This window comes from Branchiostoma floridae, chromosome 15 (assembly GCF_000003815.2).
Source record: "Branchiostoma floridae strain S238N-H82 chromosome 15, Bfl_VNyyK, whole genome shotgun sequence".
Lineage (NCBI taxonomy): Eukaryota > Metazoa > Chordata > Leptocardii > Amphioxiformes > Branchiostomatidae > Branchiostoma > Branchiostoma floridae.
In genome coordinates, this window is record NC_049993.1 from 12,058,968 (window position 1) to 12,077,756 (window position 18,789).

General features: G+C 41.7%; 2 protein-coding genes across 2 annotated transcripts; one reads left to right on the top strand and one right to left on the bottom strand.

Annotated features, from left to right (window-relative positions):
- Nucleotides 1-398: 398 nt before the first annotated feature.
- Nucleotides 399-5,583, top strand: LOC118431963 (L-dopachrome tautomerase-like). Its single transcript, XM_035843417.1, has 7 exons — nt 399-1,064; nt 1,919-2,027; nt 2,338-2,451; nt 2,585-2,821; nt 3,168-3,387; nt 4,619-4,806; nt 5,156-5,583. The coding sequence occupies exons 1-7, from the start codon at nt 540-542 to the stop codon at nt 5,407-5,409; spliced, it is 1,647 nt and encodes a 548-aa protein (XP_035699310.1). The 5' UTR covers nt 399-539; the 3' UTR covers nt 5,410-5,583.
- A 3,833-nt stretch (nt 5,584-9,416) lies between these two features.
- LOC118431483 (receptor-type tyrosine-protein phosphatase F-like) lies at nt 9,417-18,416 on the bottom strand. Its single transcript, XM_035842724.1, has 13 exons — nt 18,166-18,416; nt 17,028-17,179; nt 15,357-15,516; nt 14,671-14,759; nt 14,107-14,329; nt 13,361-13,663; nt 12,957-13,100; nt 12,245-12,409; nt 11,498-11,776; nt 11,185-11,220; nt 10,808-10,916; nt 10,201-10,252; nt 9,417-9,951 (listed from the first exon to the last, which is right to left on the bottom strand). The coding sequence occupies exons 1-13, from the start codon at nt 18,218-18,220 to the stop codon at nt 9,577-9,579; spliced, it is 2,142 nt and encodes a 713-aa protein (XP_035698617.1). The 5' UTR covers nt 18,221-18,416; the 3' UTR covers nt 9,417-9,576.
- Nucleotides 18,417-18,789: the final 373 nt, after the last annotated feature.

An 18,789-nucleotide genomic window follows, 5' to 3' on the forward strand; every position in this document is an offset into this window, starting at 1 on the left:
GTTTGTCACAGGGTGTACTTAAATCACGGTAGGGTGCATCTTTCAGCCTAGGGCAATATCACATGACAGTCATGTGATAATTCGGCCGTGTAATTATGATATCATAGCCTTATAATTATGTAACCACACAGTGTCATGTAAAGAGATTTACATGGTCATTTTCTCCACAGGATTGTCAGTTCCCCGCCTTTCGTTCATGTTAGAAAGTGACAAAATTTATTTTCTTTGTGATACTAGTATATGTATACCTCAAGACGTTTCGTCCTGAACAGGCAATGATATCTAAAGACTTCTTCGTAAAATCTTCTTCTTGATTGTACATCTTTGAAAATCATGGATCAACGTTGGCTCAGTATGTTTATCACGTGGTACCGATAACCTGTATGAACCCAAAGTGTTTGCTTTACTGCGGTTGGGTGGTTCCGAAGACCCGGATGAGGGGACAGACAACGCGTAGTCGATCGTGAACTAAACCAGTTCACAGACACCAGAGGAGAATTCTAACTTTCCAGAGAGGAGGCATCCGTGAGCATTGTGAAATGTTGATGTTGTATGTATCAGCGGTAGTATTTGCAGCTATTTCGTCTGTGTCTGGGCAGTTCCCGCGTGCCTGTATGACTGTAGACGGGATCCTGTCCAAAGAGTGCTGCCCGGAGTTGGTCTCTCCGGACGGTCAGAACCTCGGCGTGTGCGGACAGACCGCCAGCCGGGGCTCCTGTCAGGACCTGACCGTCCCCGACATCCCCCACAACCCCGAATATCCCTTCACCAACGTGGACGACCGAGAACGATGGCCCAACAAGTTCTTCAACCGGACCTGTGTGTGTGAGGGCAACTTCTGGGGCTACAACTGCGGCGAGTGTCGGTACGGCTGGGCGGGAGAGAGCTGTGACCAGCCGGCCCCGCCAGTCTTACGGAAGAACATTAAGAACTGTACGGTGGAGGAAAGACGGCGGTTCGTGGACGCCTTGGACCAGGCCAAGAGAACCGTCCATCCTGACTACATCATCTGTAAGGAACACTGGCTCGGTTTGCTGGGACCAAACGGCACGGAGCCGCAAGTGGTGAGGAATATTTTCTGCCTTATTGTCATATCATGTGCTGGCCGGACTCCAAGAGTTTAACAAAGAGAGAGAAAACGCAGCTTCGACGACAAAAATATCAGGTTTTGCATTTTGTATAGGAGAGTGGGGACTCGCAGCTATCTTTTGATTACACGTATTAGTGTTAAATGGGGATTAAGGAATCCACGCCTAGGGGCATAAACATTCCATAGAGATTCTTTCGGTACAGCCATTCGGAATAAGGCAATTAATTTGTTGATTTCCCCGGGGAAAACAACATGCAATTTGGTAAACTTAACCTAACTTTTTCTAGTCAAGTTAAGTCAAAGTTTATGGCACAACAATTTAACGGATACAATGTAAGGCAAAGTAAAGCATAAAGTAAAGACAACTGGCTTCACATTAATGTAACACTGTAACAATAAATGTAGATTCTACGCTCTGCATTATTGAAAGAAAACACAACATACAAAGTGAGACGAAGAATGCATTATGATGCGTCAGACGACATCTAGTGCATACTAGTGCACTCAGCTTCTATATTCTTTCCATACACTATTGGAACGTGACATAGTGACTTTAAATCTCGTGCATGTTTACGTTCTTGAGTCCTTAACAGGTTCCTTTTCTGCTTGGATGCATACACGTATTGGCCTAGGTATACAGAAACAGTGTCGGGACGTGTCTTGAGTACATATACATATGGAGTAACTCTCTTCTTGTCTTGGGTAATGGCGGGCCCCCATCATATCGTCTACCCAAAACTGTTGTTAGAAGGTCGACGTCAAGGTGGCGCTTATCTCTGAGTTTTTAGACTACGTTAATGATGACATTGTTCTTCTTTTTTTTTTCAGGCGAACGTGACGATCTATAACCTGTTTGTGTGGATGCACTACTACGCCGTGAGGGACACACTCCTGGGACCCGGTCAGCCGTTTAAGGCTATAGACTTCGCACATGAAGGTACCAATAGATCTAGATTTTGTCCTATATAACCTCCTTGGAATTCGTATGTCTACATTCTTAAGTTCTTAACACTCTAAGACATATAGGCGTTTTAAAGGCATTGCTTCTCATGTTAACTTCATATCTTGTTTTATATCTTGATATATTTTAAATAAATGAATATCTACAACTGAAGACAAAATGTGAAGGGAGAGTTTTCGTTACTTCTCTTTCTCGATCACTGACGGCAACTGTAAGGAAAGGAGCCAGGGTCGGAAAATTGTCGGAACCTTGTTCAAACCAGTTGGAACCTGTTTTCTCCTGACAGGTCCGGCCTACAACACCTGGCACCGGATGCACCTGTTGTGGCTGGAGCGGGAGATGCAGAAGATGTTGGGAGATGAGACCTTCGCGCTGCACTACTGGGACTGGGCGGTAGGAGGTGCGTGAATGTGTCTATCCTCATACCTTTTCGAAAGACTCCCAAACAATCGTTTAGTTAGACAGAAAACTAGAAGGATCAGAGATAAGCGTCACCTTGACCATCTAACGACAATTTTGGGTTTGTGTCCTAGGTACGGAGTGTGACGTGTGCACAGACGACATGATGGGAGCCCGCCACCCCCTGAACCCGACCGCCCTGAGTCCCGGCTCGCCCTTCTCCCGCTGGCAGTCCGTCTGTATGAGTCTGGACGACTACAACCGGCTGGTGACGCTGTGTAACGGGACGGACGAGGGGCCGATCTTCCGCAACCCCGGCGGGAACGTGGACCGTCCGGCCGTCAGGGTACTGCCTCGACCCGAAGACGTCGGTAAGAAAAGTTCGACTTTCATCTCACTAGAAAGTTGCTTTAATAGATAGTATCTCACAGTCTTTTCTGTTGCGTGATGTACAATCTGAAGAAATTGACACTCAAACAAAATATGAAAGTAGGGTTGAAATGAGGTTGTGAAAGTTAGATTTTTGGCAATATCTAAATCTGGATTCAAAACTTCATTTTGCAACAAAATTACATAAGTACGTGTACACCTTTAGCCAATAAGGTCACTCGGAACATCGTCCTTAATTTCTGTGAAATGCAATGCTGCACACCATTGGTTAGTGCTAGGCTGTTCTTCAAGTGCATGTTCTGACAAGAATTTGTAAACATTTTCTAGGCCGCTGCCTCGACCTTCCTGAATACGACCGCTTCAACTGGACCAGAATCGCCGGGGGGAGTTTCAGGAACAGTCTGGAGGGGTACAGCAACCCACAGGGACAGTACCACCCCGGCATCCGCAGTCTACACAACCTCGCACACCTGTTTCTCAACGGGACTGGGGGAATCACGCACGCGTCTGCTAACGACCCCATCTTTGTGCTTCTTCACTCTTACAGGTTGGTAATATTCTCCTGACTATTTTTGGCGACACCTCGAAGGCGAAGGCGTTTTTCTATCAGCTACATACGCGCCTTTAAAAGTGAACTTGATACGGGTACAGTTAGTGATCAGAAATCCCGCAACTTCTGTTCAGCCGACATTTGAAGAACTTACCATAAATAGTTTCGAACGTGTGTCTTACTGTGTGTGTGTAGAAATCTTGTATTTTGTCGCTTTTCTGGACGTTTCTTCCCGAAACTGGAGTGATCCATCGGTTCTAATTTCCGTCTCGCAAACGGTCGTCGCCATTTGAAATCGGTCGTCGCCATTTAAATTTACATGTAATAGTGCGTTCCATCACAAAACTGTGATGTTTCGCGGCATAGTGGCTAGGGTGTTAGGAATAGGTTTTTTTTACCCGTGTTCAAACCCGAGCTAGAGCGCTTTCCTTTCTCACTCTTTTTTTTTTCTCACTCGATTTTTCACCAACTGTAGACATGTCTTACCACTTTGATTGATACATTGATTTTACTTTTTTTGCCCCTCAACCCCCCCCCCCCCCCCCCCCAAACACACACACACAACAGTGCTTGATACTACTAGTAGTATGTTGGGATCATAGGCGGTAGACCAAGGAATTGTCTTGTCCTGCAGTCGGTTTCAACAAGGCAATAGAGAAGTTATTCGCGAGAAGTTATTCACAGTGCCGCGAGGAGTAATTCACACTTTCACAGGCTCACAGTATAAATGTTTTTAATGGGCCTTTGGTGAAACCGACTGGGCTGTGGGCAGACTACTCGCCTACTGGCATACATTCAGTGCCTGATATGTTCGGATCATATGCGGTAGATCAAGGAATTGTCTTGTCCTGCAGTCGGTTTCAACAAAGCTTATAAAGGCAATAGTCTTTCAGAAGACCAATTCATGTATCAGCGAGAAGTTATTCACAGTGCCGTGAGAAGTAATTTACTCTTTCACAGGCTCGCAGTATATAAGTGTTTTTAATGGGCCTTTGTTGAAACCGACTGGGCCTTGGACAGACTACTCGCCTCCCTGCATACATCCCTTTCCACGAATCGCCCGGGACACGTACACGCGCATCGGCGACCAATTATGTCAAATAACGAATGACCGAGAGGTCAGTCCAAAGTGACCAATATAAATTTGATTCATAACAATTACCTCACCCCGCCAAATTGTAATTGGCCAATTAATGGTTATCAAGTCTAATTTGTGTCTTTTCTACAGCGACGCAATCTTTGATGCCTGGTTACGCCTGCAAAACAGCTCGTCGCTGACCGGATACCCGGAGGAGGGCGCCCCTATCGGCCACAACCTGAACAACACCATGGTGCCCTTCATGCCTGTGATTCGCAACGCTGATGTCTTCCAACTGTCTGAAGACTTGGGATATGCCTACGACGTCTTACCTCGAAGTAAGTACCTTTTCTTTATTAGTTTACATCTTTCATTCTCTTTCTTTCCTTCTTTCTTTCTTTCCTTCGTTCTTTTATCTTCTTTCGTTCTTTTCTTTCCCTCTTTCGTCCTTCAGGAGAGCATAGTGATCATTATTAATAGTTCACATAATAGTAATCATAAAATGTGTCTACTTTTTGAAAACAATACATGTACTTTTCTTTTCCTTTCGTTCTTTCTGCCCTGTTGAACTTCCTCTTTGTTGTACCACTCTTTTATCTCAATAGGATCTAAGATGCAATGCAGCCCAGATATACTCGTGAAAATTCTAACAATATTGTTGCTTTTGTTTTCCTTTTTTCCCTGAAGGAATCCCGTCCAATCAGCCTTTGTCTGGCATCGAGATCTTCGGCGTTACAGTCGGGGCAGTCTTCCTCGTGGTGGTGTTGGTGTCGGTAGTTTCCGTAATCGTTCGGGTGTTGTCGTGTCGGCGTCGGCAGGGCCGAGACGGGCGGGGCGTGTACGAGCCGCTTGTCGGTGACGGTGGGAGGACGGGCCGACAGTACACCGGGGACGGGCCTGTGGTGTACACGGACGAGCAGGTCAAATACGAGGGGAACTGAAACGTTTGTTTATTTGTTTTGCATACGCGGTAAATCACCTTATGAATGAAGACCTTTATAATGGCACATTTTTGCCACACAGGGCTAAGTACAGGTCGCGCAAGACATGTTGAAAAGATACAGTTAACAGATACAAAATGAGACTATTGCTGGATAAATTCAACTTCTCCTCGCCTTTCTGTTTTAGTGGAGATAAAAGAACAAATATGGCTAAAACACTAAGTTTGTACTTGACACTACAAGCTGCATATCCGGACAGGTTTATCTGATCTACTCACACCAGGAAGGACTCTTACACAGAACTTTAATCAAGCTATGATACCATTATGTTGAATTTGTACGTCTCTAATTTATCATTAGACGTGTCTCTTGTCCCAAGACAATGCTGTATGTGTTAATACGTTTAATCAGCGCTTTACAACAAAAATCCTAACTGCCGCATGCCAGTGTTTAGAAGATGCCTGCTGCTTTCCCTGAGTATAACTAAAATTTATTATACGTTATTTGTTCTGATACAGAATGTTTATTCTAAACGTTCCAGAGAAGCATGGCTACTTATCGTATTAAGTTATGGTCGTCTTGTTATGTGTTTGTTAGATATGTTCTGTGTAGTTATGAATGATGGTATTTCATAAACGTAGTAAGTTGATTAAGTATATCATTTCCATAAACTGGAAAACGTTTTCACATGTTTTGCAGCACTGAATGTTTATCAGAGGGTAAACGTTGGATGTATGCAAATAGAGATTGGTAATTTGTGTCTATTATAAAAGTTTTCTACTATGAAATGTATTACATTGGATCTTTATGCATGCAGTTTATAATATAAAGAGGGAATGAAATACTGACTGACTGTTAATATGTTGTTCATGTCTCAAGGAAGTATTTGTATTTTGGTTATTGCATGTGTCTAGCCGAGAACATTCCGTCATAAGAATAATAAACGAAACAAGCTATTCATATTCGACTTCTTTTCTTCTGTCTAAAAAGGTCACGTAACTGTTACATGTATTTGAAAGGCTGACGTCACAGTTGTGTTGCGCAGTAGAAGGCACAAAATGGGAATTTGGGTGTGACTTAAAATCCTATAAAATCTTCTTTTTCCTTGAAACTTTTGGCCCGACTTGGCGACTTTTTGGGATAGAGGTAACAGGTAAGGTCTTATACAGCCCTGAATGCAAGCGATGTTCTTTGGTAAACGGGTCCAGATGTTAAGTCAGTACCTGTATCTTTCACGTATACGCATGTTCCTATATCATCTTGTGGTCTGATGATCAGATGTTTATTGTACAAGCGGATGGATGAACGGTTAGGCAAAAGATAAAAAGTTGTGACTGGAAATCGGTCTCCAAGGTCTCCAAGCAGATGTTGGGGTGTAAGAGCATAAGGTTTTCGGTATGGCGGATGTGCCTCTCTGATAGTCCCTGGCTGCAAATAAACAGACGAACAGCTGATGAAATGTCCATAATATGAAGAACATTCAAGCGGACGCCAACAGATATCATTAAGATACTCATTACGTACAATACGTGATGTGTACATGAATGTAGGTGGCGCTTCGACGGACGGCCACGGCGTTACAAGGGCTCCTCGCACAACGCCTAAAAATCAATCCATCTCATGTCAATCTGTGTTAGAAAAAATCCATAGATACGTGAATGTGTCTGGATATGTCTGAGAAAGTATTCACCGGCTTCAAACCTAATGTCTCGTTTATTTTCCCATTTACAAATCGGGACTACAAACCCTATGAGAGCCCAAGCTGCAGTACCGCTCCCGGTCGCGTCCTGGAAAGTGGCTAAGACGACCGTCAAATTGCCAAATTTTGGTCTTTTCGGGAATGGGGAAATTGTGAAAGGCTCGCAAAGGGGTTAGAATTTCTACGGTTTATTTCACCTTATTTTCTGAAAGTGACCGTCTAAAACCAAGAACAACAATATTGAAGACATTTGACAAACAAAACAACTGCATGTTGGGTCACAAATGATATGTTTTCCTCACATTTTGTCAATAGAAGTGGTTGAGTGTCCTGGACTTCCGGAAGGCCACCACATCCCAATTTCTAACCTGTTCCGTGACACAAGAAGACGTTGAACAAATGCAACGGTTTGGGGTTTTGTTGGTTTGTCTTTCAATATATTAAACTTTCCTTTCCAAATGATGTAAGTTTTGTGAGTTACTTGCATGAACGCCGGGGGAGCCGTTTGAAGGGCAGTCTGCCAGGGAGACAAGAAGTCTGTATGAGTGTAGCATTTAGATTATCAAACGGTCTTCTAAAACAATGTAGCCTACCAACGATGAACATGAACAACGATGAATAACGGATTTAGTGTTTATAAAATTATTTTCATAAACATATTTTGCTATGTCACAGAAACTGGTGATTAAGTCTGATGAAAAGTGAACACTCTGGGAAATCATCATAATTCATGAAGAAGAATTTGGCCGGCGTTCTTTACATGGATGCTAACTTTTTTCAAACAACATTAAATATATTTCATGTAAGACACTTTTATGTATGTAATGATATAATGGCCATAGGGCCATAGAATGAGCGTTCTCGTTGCGGTCCCTGTCAGGCTCGTCCTACGAATCCTTCTACCACATCACTACAACTGCTTAAGAAGAACAATAGCCAAATTTGGTATAGTTGATTGGCTGTTGTTATTGGAATGTCTAATTTTCGTTGTTCATGTAGTTTAATAAACCACAAGTACAACTCTCTGAGTCCTCTCTTATTGCAAATGCAGGATCCTGTTTACATTACTGTCTCTTACCTTAAAACCGCAATCCATTATGTCAAACTTTTGCGTCACTTTCATTCTGTGTTCCTGTTTAACAAAAGCTGCCTTAGAGTATTTTCAAATTATTCATTCCACATGTGCAAATTCAGTAGCACAGAAGGCAACTCTTGAATCATGACCGGTCCAAACTCTCACTCGCCAAAAACGACACCACGAAGTCATTGCTGTTCCAAAGAGTTAGGTTGTATCATTTCAGAAGATGATATAACAAACTATCTTCTAAACCTATTGTTCTTTCAGCCCAGAGCCCATGAAATGGCTCCTCCGGCTCTCGAGGTTATATTGTACACAACTTGCAGAAGTTTGAAAGGAGGATTTGATCTATTGATAAACAAAGAGAAACACAGTTGCATTTCTTCAAAGTCTTACCACAAAATAGAATTGAATGTAACCGTGGTAGCCCTTTTAGAGCACGACAGTTTACATATATTCTCGACCACTTTTATTGGTAGATTGTAAAAGAAACGCGTTATTTGTGATCTATTATGCCATGGTTTGTTTGTGAAATGTCTTAGATATTGCAATTTATGATTTCAAATGGTCATATTATCGAAAATAAAGTTAGATAAGCCTAAAAAGTTAAAACCCTTTACGAGCCTTTCACCATTTCCCCATTCCCGAAAAGAGGTAAATTTGGCAATTTGGCGGTCGTCTAAGCCACTTTTCAGGACGCGGCCGGCAGCGATACTGCAGTATGGGCTCTCATGGGGTCTATAGTCCCGACCTTCGTGATAGAATAATAACATGATATTAGACCTTAAGCCTGTACAAACATTCCAAAATAGGTCCAGACATCATTGCACACATCAAGAATGCCATTTACGGCACCAGTTAACATAAAATGGATCGATGTTAGGAACCGCGTGAGGAGTCCTTGTAGCACAATGTCTGCCCGTCGAAGCGCCACCTACATTCATGTATACATCATGTCTTTTGTGTAATGAGTAGTTTTAAGGATATATGTGGACATCGTTGGAATTCCCTCAAAAGCTGTAGCCTTTTACGTAACTGTGTGTTTGTTTATATGAGACGAGAGACTGCCAGAGAAGCGCTAGCGTCACTCGGAAAACATTACGATCCTTCACCCCAACATCTGCTTGGAGACTTCATCCAATTTCATTGGCCCATAGAGGCTATATGTACATGCATATAAAATATCTTATCCATCTCGTTTCGTACACAGACTTAGAAATGATGTATTGATACAACGTAAGTGCATATTTTATAAATAAGTCCAAAGAAATGGTAGTTTTACCGTCGCCTAGAAGACGGCAAAACGACTGTTCTTTCCAGTGTCATATGTACATAAACAGTGAAGTTATAGTATTGCTAGCGTTGCAGCCAATCAAAAAAACACCAGGGGTTACGAATCGCCCTCCCTTTTTGTCAATCCAGATCTCCGTACATAAATGATTGGCAAGTCTTGAAATCTGTCTTTTACCTCAACAACTTTCAAGTAATCTACTTCATCTGACTCTAAGGTACAGTCCTTTTTGATATCAACATTTGACGTATCTACTTCTGATTGGCTAGGTGGATCACGTGAACCAAGTCCGCATGTTTCCTCTTTGATATTGACATCTGACGTGTCTACGTCTGATTGGCCAGCTGGACCACGTGACCCAAGTTCACATGTTCTGTACTCCGTGACGTTGTCCACTATCTCCGGTGCCATGTTGTCACAGACTAAGGAAACCTGGTCCAGAGAGTGTCTCGACTTGCCATTGGTCGTTGGAAGCTTTAGAAATACAACATGGAAAAACAATAGTTAAAGTATATTGCTTGTTAAGTTGTGGTAAAATCAAATACATGTCTTATCGTTGCGACATGAGACATTAAAATAATCATTTTCCTAGATTTACCTGCTGAAAGCTCATCAAAAATCAAAGAGCATATCATACAGAGAAGGATGCAACGGCTTTAACGTATCTCACTTCCTACAGTCATAGTTATCTCGCTATTTGTTTTATAAAGTAAGTAATAATACCTCTTCCGTGATGAAGTCTTGCGGTTTGGGAACATACGATACCCTTCTGTACCTGTATTGAGAAAAGATACACATTGCAAGTTCCGTTTCAACCTGAATGCATGTGCTTTTTGCTAAGTCAGCCAAGAGGTGTACATTTTCCATAAAGCCAAACACATTCCTAGACCGGCTTCACCCCTCTGACAGCTTTTGACACTATCTTATGCTACCGTAGGGTCTGTTAGGAGATAACGTTTTGCGTGATTTACAGTATGCGACGTTCTGTAGCACTACTTCGTATTGAGGTCAATGATAACGTTATTTCTATTGGTTCATGTTGTTTGAATGTATCAGGAAACTTTTGCAATCACGTTATCGTAAAACTTAGGAAGTAACGCTAGTTTATCTTTATCCGCAGGGTAACCTATATTCGTTGTTTTAACCAACACGGTATTAAGGGATATCAACTGGACGGACGGTGGTTTCAAGTTGCAATATGTTCAAAATATTGCAGTTTGAAACAACCGTCCGTCGACTTCATATCCCAAGATACCCATTTCTGAAAGCAACTGATATAGGTTACTGATACAGGTGAACTAGCGTTAGACATCGTTCTATTACGACTCACAATTGGCGTAATTTGGGAGCAGACATAGCTCCCCATGCGATGATCACCAGAACTACAACGAGGACAACTGCAGTGGTCACTCCCGCAATCACAGCAACACTGCTACTGGCTATATTATGACAAGCAAAAAAGAAAAGTCTCTGGACAAAGTTAGGATCTTTCCTCAGCTTGGAATATCAATGACAGGTACGATATAAAACTAAAGTATGATGAACAGTATTGATTAATGAGTGTGAATCCATTGTATCTACAGTGATATCAATGGCTTTTGATGCGTGTTGTATAGTAAAGCGTGTTGTTAATTTCCAAAGAGAATAATACGTCTTGATCATTCACAATGAATCTAACGTCACAGATTAAAGTATTGAAGATCTCACCTCCGTGCTCCACTGCGTTGGGTCCCACATTGGTGCCTTATGGAAAGAATGAGTGAATGAATGAATGAGTGAATGAATGAATGAAGAAATGAACGAACGAACGAACGAATGAACGAATGAATGAACAGATGAACAGGGGCTGAGAAACATGCCAATATACACGGTAACAATAAGTTTGAACACTGCTGATTTGAAATGATAGTAGAGTAGATTCTAAAACTGTCTAGCAAGACTGTATTTGATATATGAATTAAACACACTGGGCCCATCTAGCTAAGCGGAATGGAACATAATGGCAAGGAAGTCTACTCACCTTTAAGTGTTTTCACGTACTTGACAGGAGAGAAGGGTCCACATGGGGACTCCACGGCTCCTGTACACGCCTGGACTTGAACACTGTAGTTTGTACCACCCTTTAGACCCCCTACAACCCGTGCTTCTGTTTGATACGCGAAAGCTGTAATCTTGCCCCCGTATTTGACGTTGTAACGCAGGATGATACCATTCGGGTGGATAGGGGGTGACCAACTGATGACAAATGAGTTTGTAGTGATGTTGGTGGTGATGACGCTTGCTGGAGCATCGCCCGGTGCTGTCAATTGGAAGAAAACGCATTAGTTTGTCTCGTAAAGTTTGAAAATGTAATTTATTAGCAACTCAAAAAGTTTCATATTCTATATGGAACGCGTTAATGCACTACACACACACTATTTACAATAAAAAAGCAAATAAAATTCATATGCTGTAGATTGCAAAAAGAAATATTGGAAAACGTATACTAATGTCATAGAATATCACAAGGGCAAAGAACATGCGAAATAGCAAAATGTAGAATCTATTTTTCGTTGTACTATATTCTGTGTGTTCAGTCATGTGAAATAAGATGTGAAACCATCTTTATATTTTATAATGTAGGCAACTTTTTTTGGTCAAACGTTTTTTTTTTGTTTTTTGTTTTTTGTTCGGACGCTAGCATTAGTTTTGGGTTTCCAGAGGATGTCATCCGTATGTCATCCAAAACCAACATGGCCAAACTGTTTCAATACAATCATTCTCCTACCTGACTGGTCTGTCATAATGAAGGCAGGTTCGGTCTTGTTCCCTTCTCCCATTGCAGTACTGGCCGATATTCTCACACTGTACCGAGTGAAGGGTTTTAGGTCTGTCAGCAGAGAATGTGCCGGCCGGGAATCGTCCGCTACTTTTACAGTTGTCGTTTTGGTGTCTGAAACACATAAAGGTGCAACACAACTAACCCCTAAGTGTATGTATGTATGTGTTATGATTAACATCTCCGCTCTGATATTCTAGAGGAAAGACGGAGGAGTAACTTAATTTTTTCAGTAATCCTTGTACTTTCTTCCATTTCAACTACTTCCTTATGACTTTTACAAATTGACTATTACGGAGCAGTATGTGTAACCAAGGAGCTTTTATCAGTTAAAGGCTCCTTGGTGTAACACAAAAGCCTGTTGACGAGACGAGTTGAAAAACTGGAAGGCAAGGTCGAGGAAGACCGCTAGGGGCGCTATTCATCATTGATTGATATGGGATATTGCATTCGAGGTTGCACTCCGTGACCAATTATGATGAAGGAAAGAGAATAGTTGCAAAACTATTTTTTGAAGACGCAGTTAATTCTTAAGTGTGCCACACCAGAAAATACCTCGCATACGTGTGCAGTGCAGGAATCATTAACAACAACATTTCATAGAACAAACGCAAAAATCTGAGAGTACCCACTACTACCCAGAAAATGATCAGTTATGTACCTTGGAAGGAATCTGTGCTATAGTACACGTAATAGGCAGTTAGTAATCCTCTCCTGTTGACCAGTGGAATCGGCTGCCATGACACCAACACGACTGTAGCATTTTCTGCTTGTACTGTCACGTTAGTAGGCGGGGATAGGGGAACTGCAAAAGTAACATAGGAAAATAAACATGCCCAATCATTGACACACAGGGAAACGCTATCAAACATATTACATTTTCCACCAAGAATGATTTAGGAATAGATTTTTTTTCTGACGCACTTTGTGTATTTTCTACCGACGTGAGATATACTGCATGTGACATTTTAACGATATAACCAATATGACTGATATATGATTTAATATCCCAAAGTAGTGAAGTGTTTGTTATATGGCGTCAACACAATAGAGGACAAGGTCTACCTCCTTCAGCTGAGTACTTGTACGTGTTGTCCGAGGGCGGGCCCTGGCCAGCAGAGGTCAACGCCCTCACGTTGAATCGGTAACGATGAAAGGGTAACCAGCTGTCAATAAACGTCGTCGTCGTGTAGGTCCCTGGGACGGAGAGTACAGTTTCGTTCCCACCACAGTTGGCGTCCGTTTCGAGTTCGCACCAGAAAACGGAGTATTGTTCAATGCCTCCGATTTCTGCTGGCGGTTGCCATGACAACGTGATGTTTTCGTCTTGGGTTATCTCTGCTGTCAGATCTAGAGGCTTGTCAGGAACTTAAACGCAAACAAAACCGGGGTAAATATAATGTACACTTATCTATATATTTCACATTTGCTAGCTAAATATGACTTATGGATAGTGCAGTTGACTACTAGTATTTCAATAGTAGATTTAGAATATATTAAGAAGCGAAACAAATATATAGGATATAAGATACAGTAGGCAATACCTATCATATCAAAGCAAAGAACAGCATAAAAACGCATCAGACGTGTGTGTTAGTTTGATCAGGTTTATATTGTTTCAACATCTTTGAATGTGTGGTTGGATAGATTAAACAAACCAAAGCGGAACAATATTAAAGAGTACACGTTATGGTTTCGTCAGAATTTTCCGCAGTTGAATGTTACACGGAGACAGCAAGACTTGCAAAGCTTTCGTTTTATTTTTCCTGAGAATAAAGATTACTGTATATAACATTCTTGCTCCTACTTACCCCTCGCGATGTCTTGTACCTCCACAGTTGCTGGAGGTGACCTTCCCTCAGTGTTATAAGCTGTGATGTCAATCCTGTATCCGGACAGCTTTAACTTCTCCAGAGTACAAGTTGTGTCGTTCACGGTCGCGTTTAAAACAAAGCCCCCGCTCGGCACTCTCAGGTCTGTAACTCTGATCAGATATCCCAGTAGGATGCCGTTGTGTTTAATGGATGGGAGGGGCTGAAATGACAAAACGGAGCCTTCGTTTTATCATTGGGAAAAGGAACGATACATTATGTTTTACTAAGCAATGCTTGTCTCTTTTGAATGAAGAAAAGCCACTCATAGTGACCAGCAATTACCACTGGAAGTGCCAAAAGAACTTGAGGGGGTGCCTAAAGACTTATTATGTACGTAGACTTTTTTTACCACGTCTGAACATAACAACATCCAATCTTCAAGGACAAATTAAGTTATACTGATAAATATAGTAATACGGTTGCCTGTTATTAAGTTGAAGAACAAGGCGTTCTCCCGTATACTAGAATAGAAATATATTTTTAATGATATCGATACAATACCTCCCAAGTTACCGTCACGTTCCGTCGCCCTGTCCTGTAGTTTATAGAGGGACTGACAGGTGTCCCCACCGTAACAGCAGACTCTGGTGCTGCAAACATTCAAAAACATGGTATTCGGAAGGGCAGACTCTGTCTATATAACAGAAACACAGGGCAGTGGTTCTGGAGAGGAGTAAGGCAAGTGTGTGGAAACTGTACCATCGAAATGTGCTCTACATATATGTAAGTTGTTGTACAAAATACACATTTTGACATTTGTAGATACATGTAGTAAGTTAACATTTTATGATGCTCTCGAGATCCCAAGGAGAAATGAAATGAAGGAAAATGAATGAATGAATCAATGAATCAACGAATGACCGAGTAGACTTTTGTTTTAGTTGCTCCGATTCAGTCACAATTCGTTCACAAATGATGGTAAATCAACCAACTGATCGACGAGTCAAAAGAAGTTATAGCATTCTTCTTGGTAAATTCAGGTGTAGAATTGAGCATCGCGAAGTAATGCGCACAGTCGGCACGGTTCAAAAGATACGTAATGCGTACAGTCGATACGGTTCAAAAGAGACACTATTCGGTTGGTTGAAGTACTGCAACCAAAGTACGCAAACTGCAAACTCTTGTGTGTGCGTGCGTGCGTGTTGCGACGCTATCGTTTTGCCGTGCGGTACAAGAGGTGTGCTCACCCGTGGCGTTGGTCCGTGCCTGTACGTATGGTGTGTACCCGCTCCACGTGTTATCCAGGAGTTTCCTACACTTCACCCGGAGTCTGTACAATGTGAACGGGATGAGGTCGTCCAAGGACACAGAGCCGTGGTGTGGTCTTCCAACCGTCACTTCTGTTGTCTGTAGACATGTACATGGAAGACATCGGTATTAGTTGTAGTTGTAGATTCATGCGGTGTATTTCAGCACCTTTAATGGTACCGCATACTAAACACAACAACTTGAAGTATTGGAAGAAACAGGCCCGCTACGTACTACATGTATTAGTAATTTGTGTCTCCTCATAATTGTTTGAGTCGCAAATGAAAACACAAATATTCTTCATTTTGTTTGAGACGCAGCTATTATCAGAACTAACTAAGTTGATCCAGCGTGGTGCGATTCAAAATAAACCCATAAAGGCTACTGAAAACATTGAAACATGCACTAGTTCATTAGATTGACTAGCGCTTTCCCTAACCACGGAACAGCTCGGCATCGCAATAGCTCACGTGCACATACACTGTGCGTTCTAATCGATCAATCAATCGACCAATTTATCTATTGACGATGTAGCTTCCTTATTGATAAGTCAAGTAAATAAATGAGCCTCGTGAAATTATGACCGCACATTCGGCACGGTTCAAAAGGGACACTATGCGGATGACTGGAGTACTGCAACCAAAGTACCAGATCATGCACTGCTTACTACATGTAGTTTGATACTCGCGGTTAGAGTTGCCCAACGCCGGCGATGTTGATAATCACACAAACTAAACATACTACACAACGCCCTTTTTTAGGTTCGACTAAGAGAGTAATCGATTTCTGGAAGCTTTCAAGCGTATCGTTGTTCATCAGATCGACAATCGGTTATATTCTGTGGTATGATAGCTGGATGATCAGGTAACGCTACGGAACTTTGACCTTCCTCAATAAGGGCCATCTTGAAAAGGTCACATTTTGCCCTGATTACCCTGTTAGTTAGTCATACATCGACTGATTGTCGATTTAGAAAACACTTAACCTTTCGATAATCCATATCTCCCTTCTTGTACGATGGTTTTGTGCAGTATATTTTTATATGTATTGTCGACACTTTGAGGTCACTATAAAACTGAAATAAACGGGTTTATAGGAGCTATAGTTGCAGTACTGTAGTCAGTCGTAGAGTGTCTCTTTTTCTAAATCGTGTCGCCGGTGGAGAGTGGGTCGCTCTATTTTTCAATCGTAGAAAGCGGGACAGAAGTGTCAAAACAGGGTTTAGCAGTAAAAAGATCAGCTTTTGACTGCTTCAAACATTTCTCAATGTGTTAGCGACTGTTTGGGAAGGAGGATTATAAGCTGAAAACGGATGGGATATCATGCCATATAAAAGAGAGCGTAGTCCACCAGGGCACAATCCTCAGAAATTCGTAGTACGCTGCACTATTTCAACTCGCCGCAAGTCGTCTCTTTTGAACCGTGCAGACTTTAAACTCATTTTACATACTGTTATTGGTTTATCATACAAACTGTCGTCATTCCCCGCTTCATTTTCTGAAAGTTTTGATAGACGACAATACTTTGGGAACAGAATATTATCCAAATGTATAGCCAAACGACACATGTGCCAGCTTGCATTCTGCATATGTAGTTAGATATCCACAAACCCTGGCGATGTTGTCCCACTGTGAGAAGTACTGAACGGAGCATTTGTAGGCTGTGAATGTCGGAAGTCCGCACTGTGTTATGTTCCATGTGGCCCTCAACTGTTTGCTGCTGGTCGCCCAAACTGTCAACAGCTCTGGAGTGGTCGGTAGAACTGAGGCAAGGAAATAACATGGATGAAGTTTTAAAGTTCTTTTGGCATGTAACGTTATATAGAATGAAAGACTGGCCTTCTATGCGCTCAATATGCGTTAAAAGCAAGGGGAATATTCTCCAAACCGTTTTCAGACAGAGTAGTATGTCATTATAGATCATTATATATACATATTAAACGTCTATCATAACTGTTCTAGAGGACGTTGTGCAATGCTTTACTGATACTTACATCACCTGTTGAATGTGATACGTTGAAAAGAAGCAATATTTTGAGCAATGATCGACACAAAGTGCAAAACAGTGTTGTTGGTGAGCCGACCTTTGAGTGCCTTGTCAATAAAACTTTAACCTCAACAGTATCATGTGTGTTCATCCATGTATAATAAGTTACATCGACCTATTTGACATACAAATAAAGTCATGGGACGAGCGCATGGCTAGATCGTTATCTACTTTGATGTCTTAATACAACTTAAAGATGTGCAAGTTTCCGGGTCCGAGCAGATGGTCTACTACTACTGCCAACACTGATGACTTTAAGCCAAAATTATGTTATGATACGACAAGTGATATCGTAATGAATTAATATAAGTATATGATATTTGACCAGGCGAAATCAATAACGATCTGTAGGCTTTTTTCACGATCAATATATTCAGGGCGTCTAAATGCATACCGGTGATCATGAACATGTCACAGCAAAAACCCTAGTAGTAGTCCATTTCATAACTTAACTGATGTAACCGTAACTTAACGTCACCCTTGCCAAGTTACATAATAAACACATACTTTGAGACACCCCTACAGGCTTGGTGCCACTAGTTTCATACAAGGTCATCCAAGCCAACAAATGAACAATTCGTAATTGCAGAACTTCCGCGGCAAAGACATCTACTTGCTTCTTCTAAGTTGACCTCACGAGCTCAACAGGATCTATAAGCTGACTAAAACTCAGCTGAAACTATGAATATAAAGTAATCTTACCACAACCGAGGGTAGATACGACGAGAAGACCGAGGACAGTGATCAACAGCGCCATTCTGACCGTCCCGAACGAATAAGGAACATGTCTAAGCGAAGTTTCACATGTGGGCGGTTTGCCAAACCGATAAAGAATGACCCTTGTTCCCCGGCAGCAAACAAGAGGTTTCTAAAGTCTACAGGACAGGTGTTTGTCCTTTTTATAGACCACACCTTGCTAATGACAGAATTCTACATCGTAAAATAATTAGGTTTATTATACATCAGCCTACAATTCCTCTTTTTCAGCATTCCGCGTCATCAGCAAAAATTACGCCCACTGGCGGACAGCCTGGGTATAAAGGGAAGTTTAAAAGTGCAATTTTCGCTAAGGGAATTTACAATATACGCCCACTAATACGCGTACGTATTTGGATATGACATGAAATTTACAACACAAAACGTTTTAAAAGGTATTGATTATGATAGGATAACTCGGAAAACTTCGATTTCTCAATCTTTGCACGTGGTATCCTGGTCTTCTCAGAAACATATACGCGACCTATTCGTATGGATAGGAATAAACTGTGTATACTTGTAAATTACGCGTATAAAATAAGTACAAGTATCGAAGTATGCATGTATTTC

What these genes read in the sequence shown, in the direction of transcription:
- LOC118431963 (XM_035843417.1), top strand. Translation starts at nt 540, where the DNA reads ATGTTGATGTTGTATGTATCAGCGGTAGTATTTGCAGCTATTTCGTCT. An exon ending in TATAGACTTCGCACATGAAG is followed by an intron (nt 2,028 to 2,337) that starts GTACCAATAGAT and finishes TTCTCCTGACAG; the next exon opens with GTCCGGCCTACAACACCTGG. An exon ending in CTGGGACTGGGCGGTAGGAG is followed by an intron (nt 2,452 to 2,584) that starts GTGCGTGAATGT and finishes TTTGTGTCCTAG; the next exon opens with GTACGGAGTGTGACGTGTGC.
- LOC118431483 (XM_035842724.1), bottom strand. Translation starts at nt 18,220, where the DNA reads ATGGCGCTGTTGATCACTGTCCTCGGTCTTCTCGTCGTATCTACCCTC. An exon ending in CGTATCTACCCTCGGTTGTG is followed by an intron (nt 17,180 to 18,165) that starts GTAAGATTACTT and finishes TCCTTGCCTCAG; the next exon opens with TTCTACCGACCACTCCAGAG. An exon ending in AAGACTTCATCACGGAAGAG is followed by an intron (nt 9,952 to 10,200) that starts GTATTATTACTT and finishes GTATTTCTAAAG; the next exon opens with CTTCCAACGACCAATGGCAA.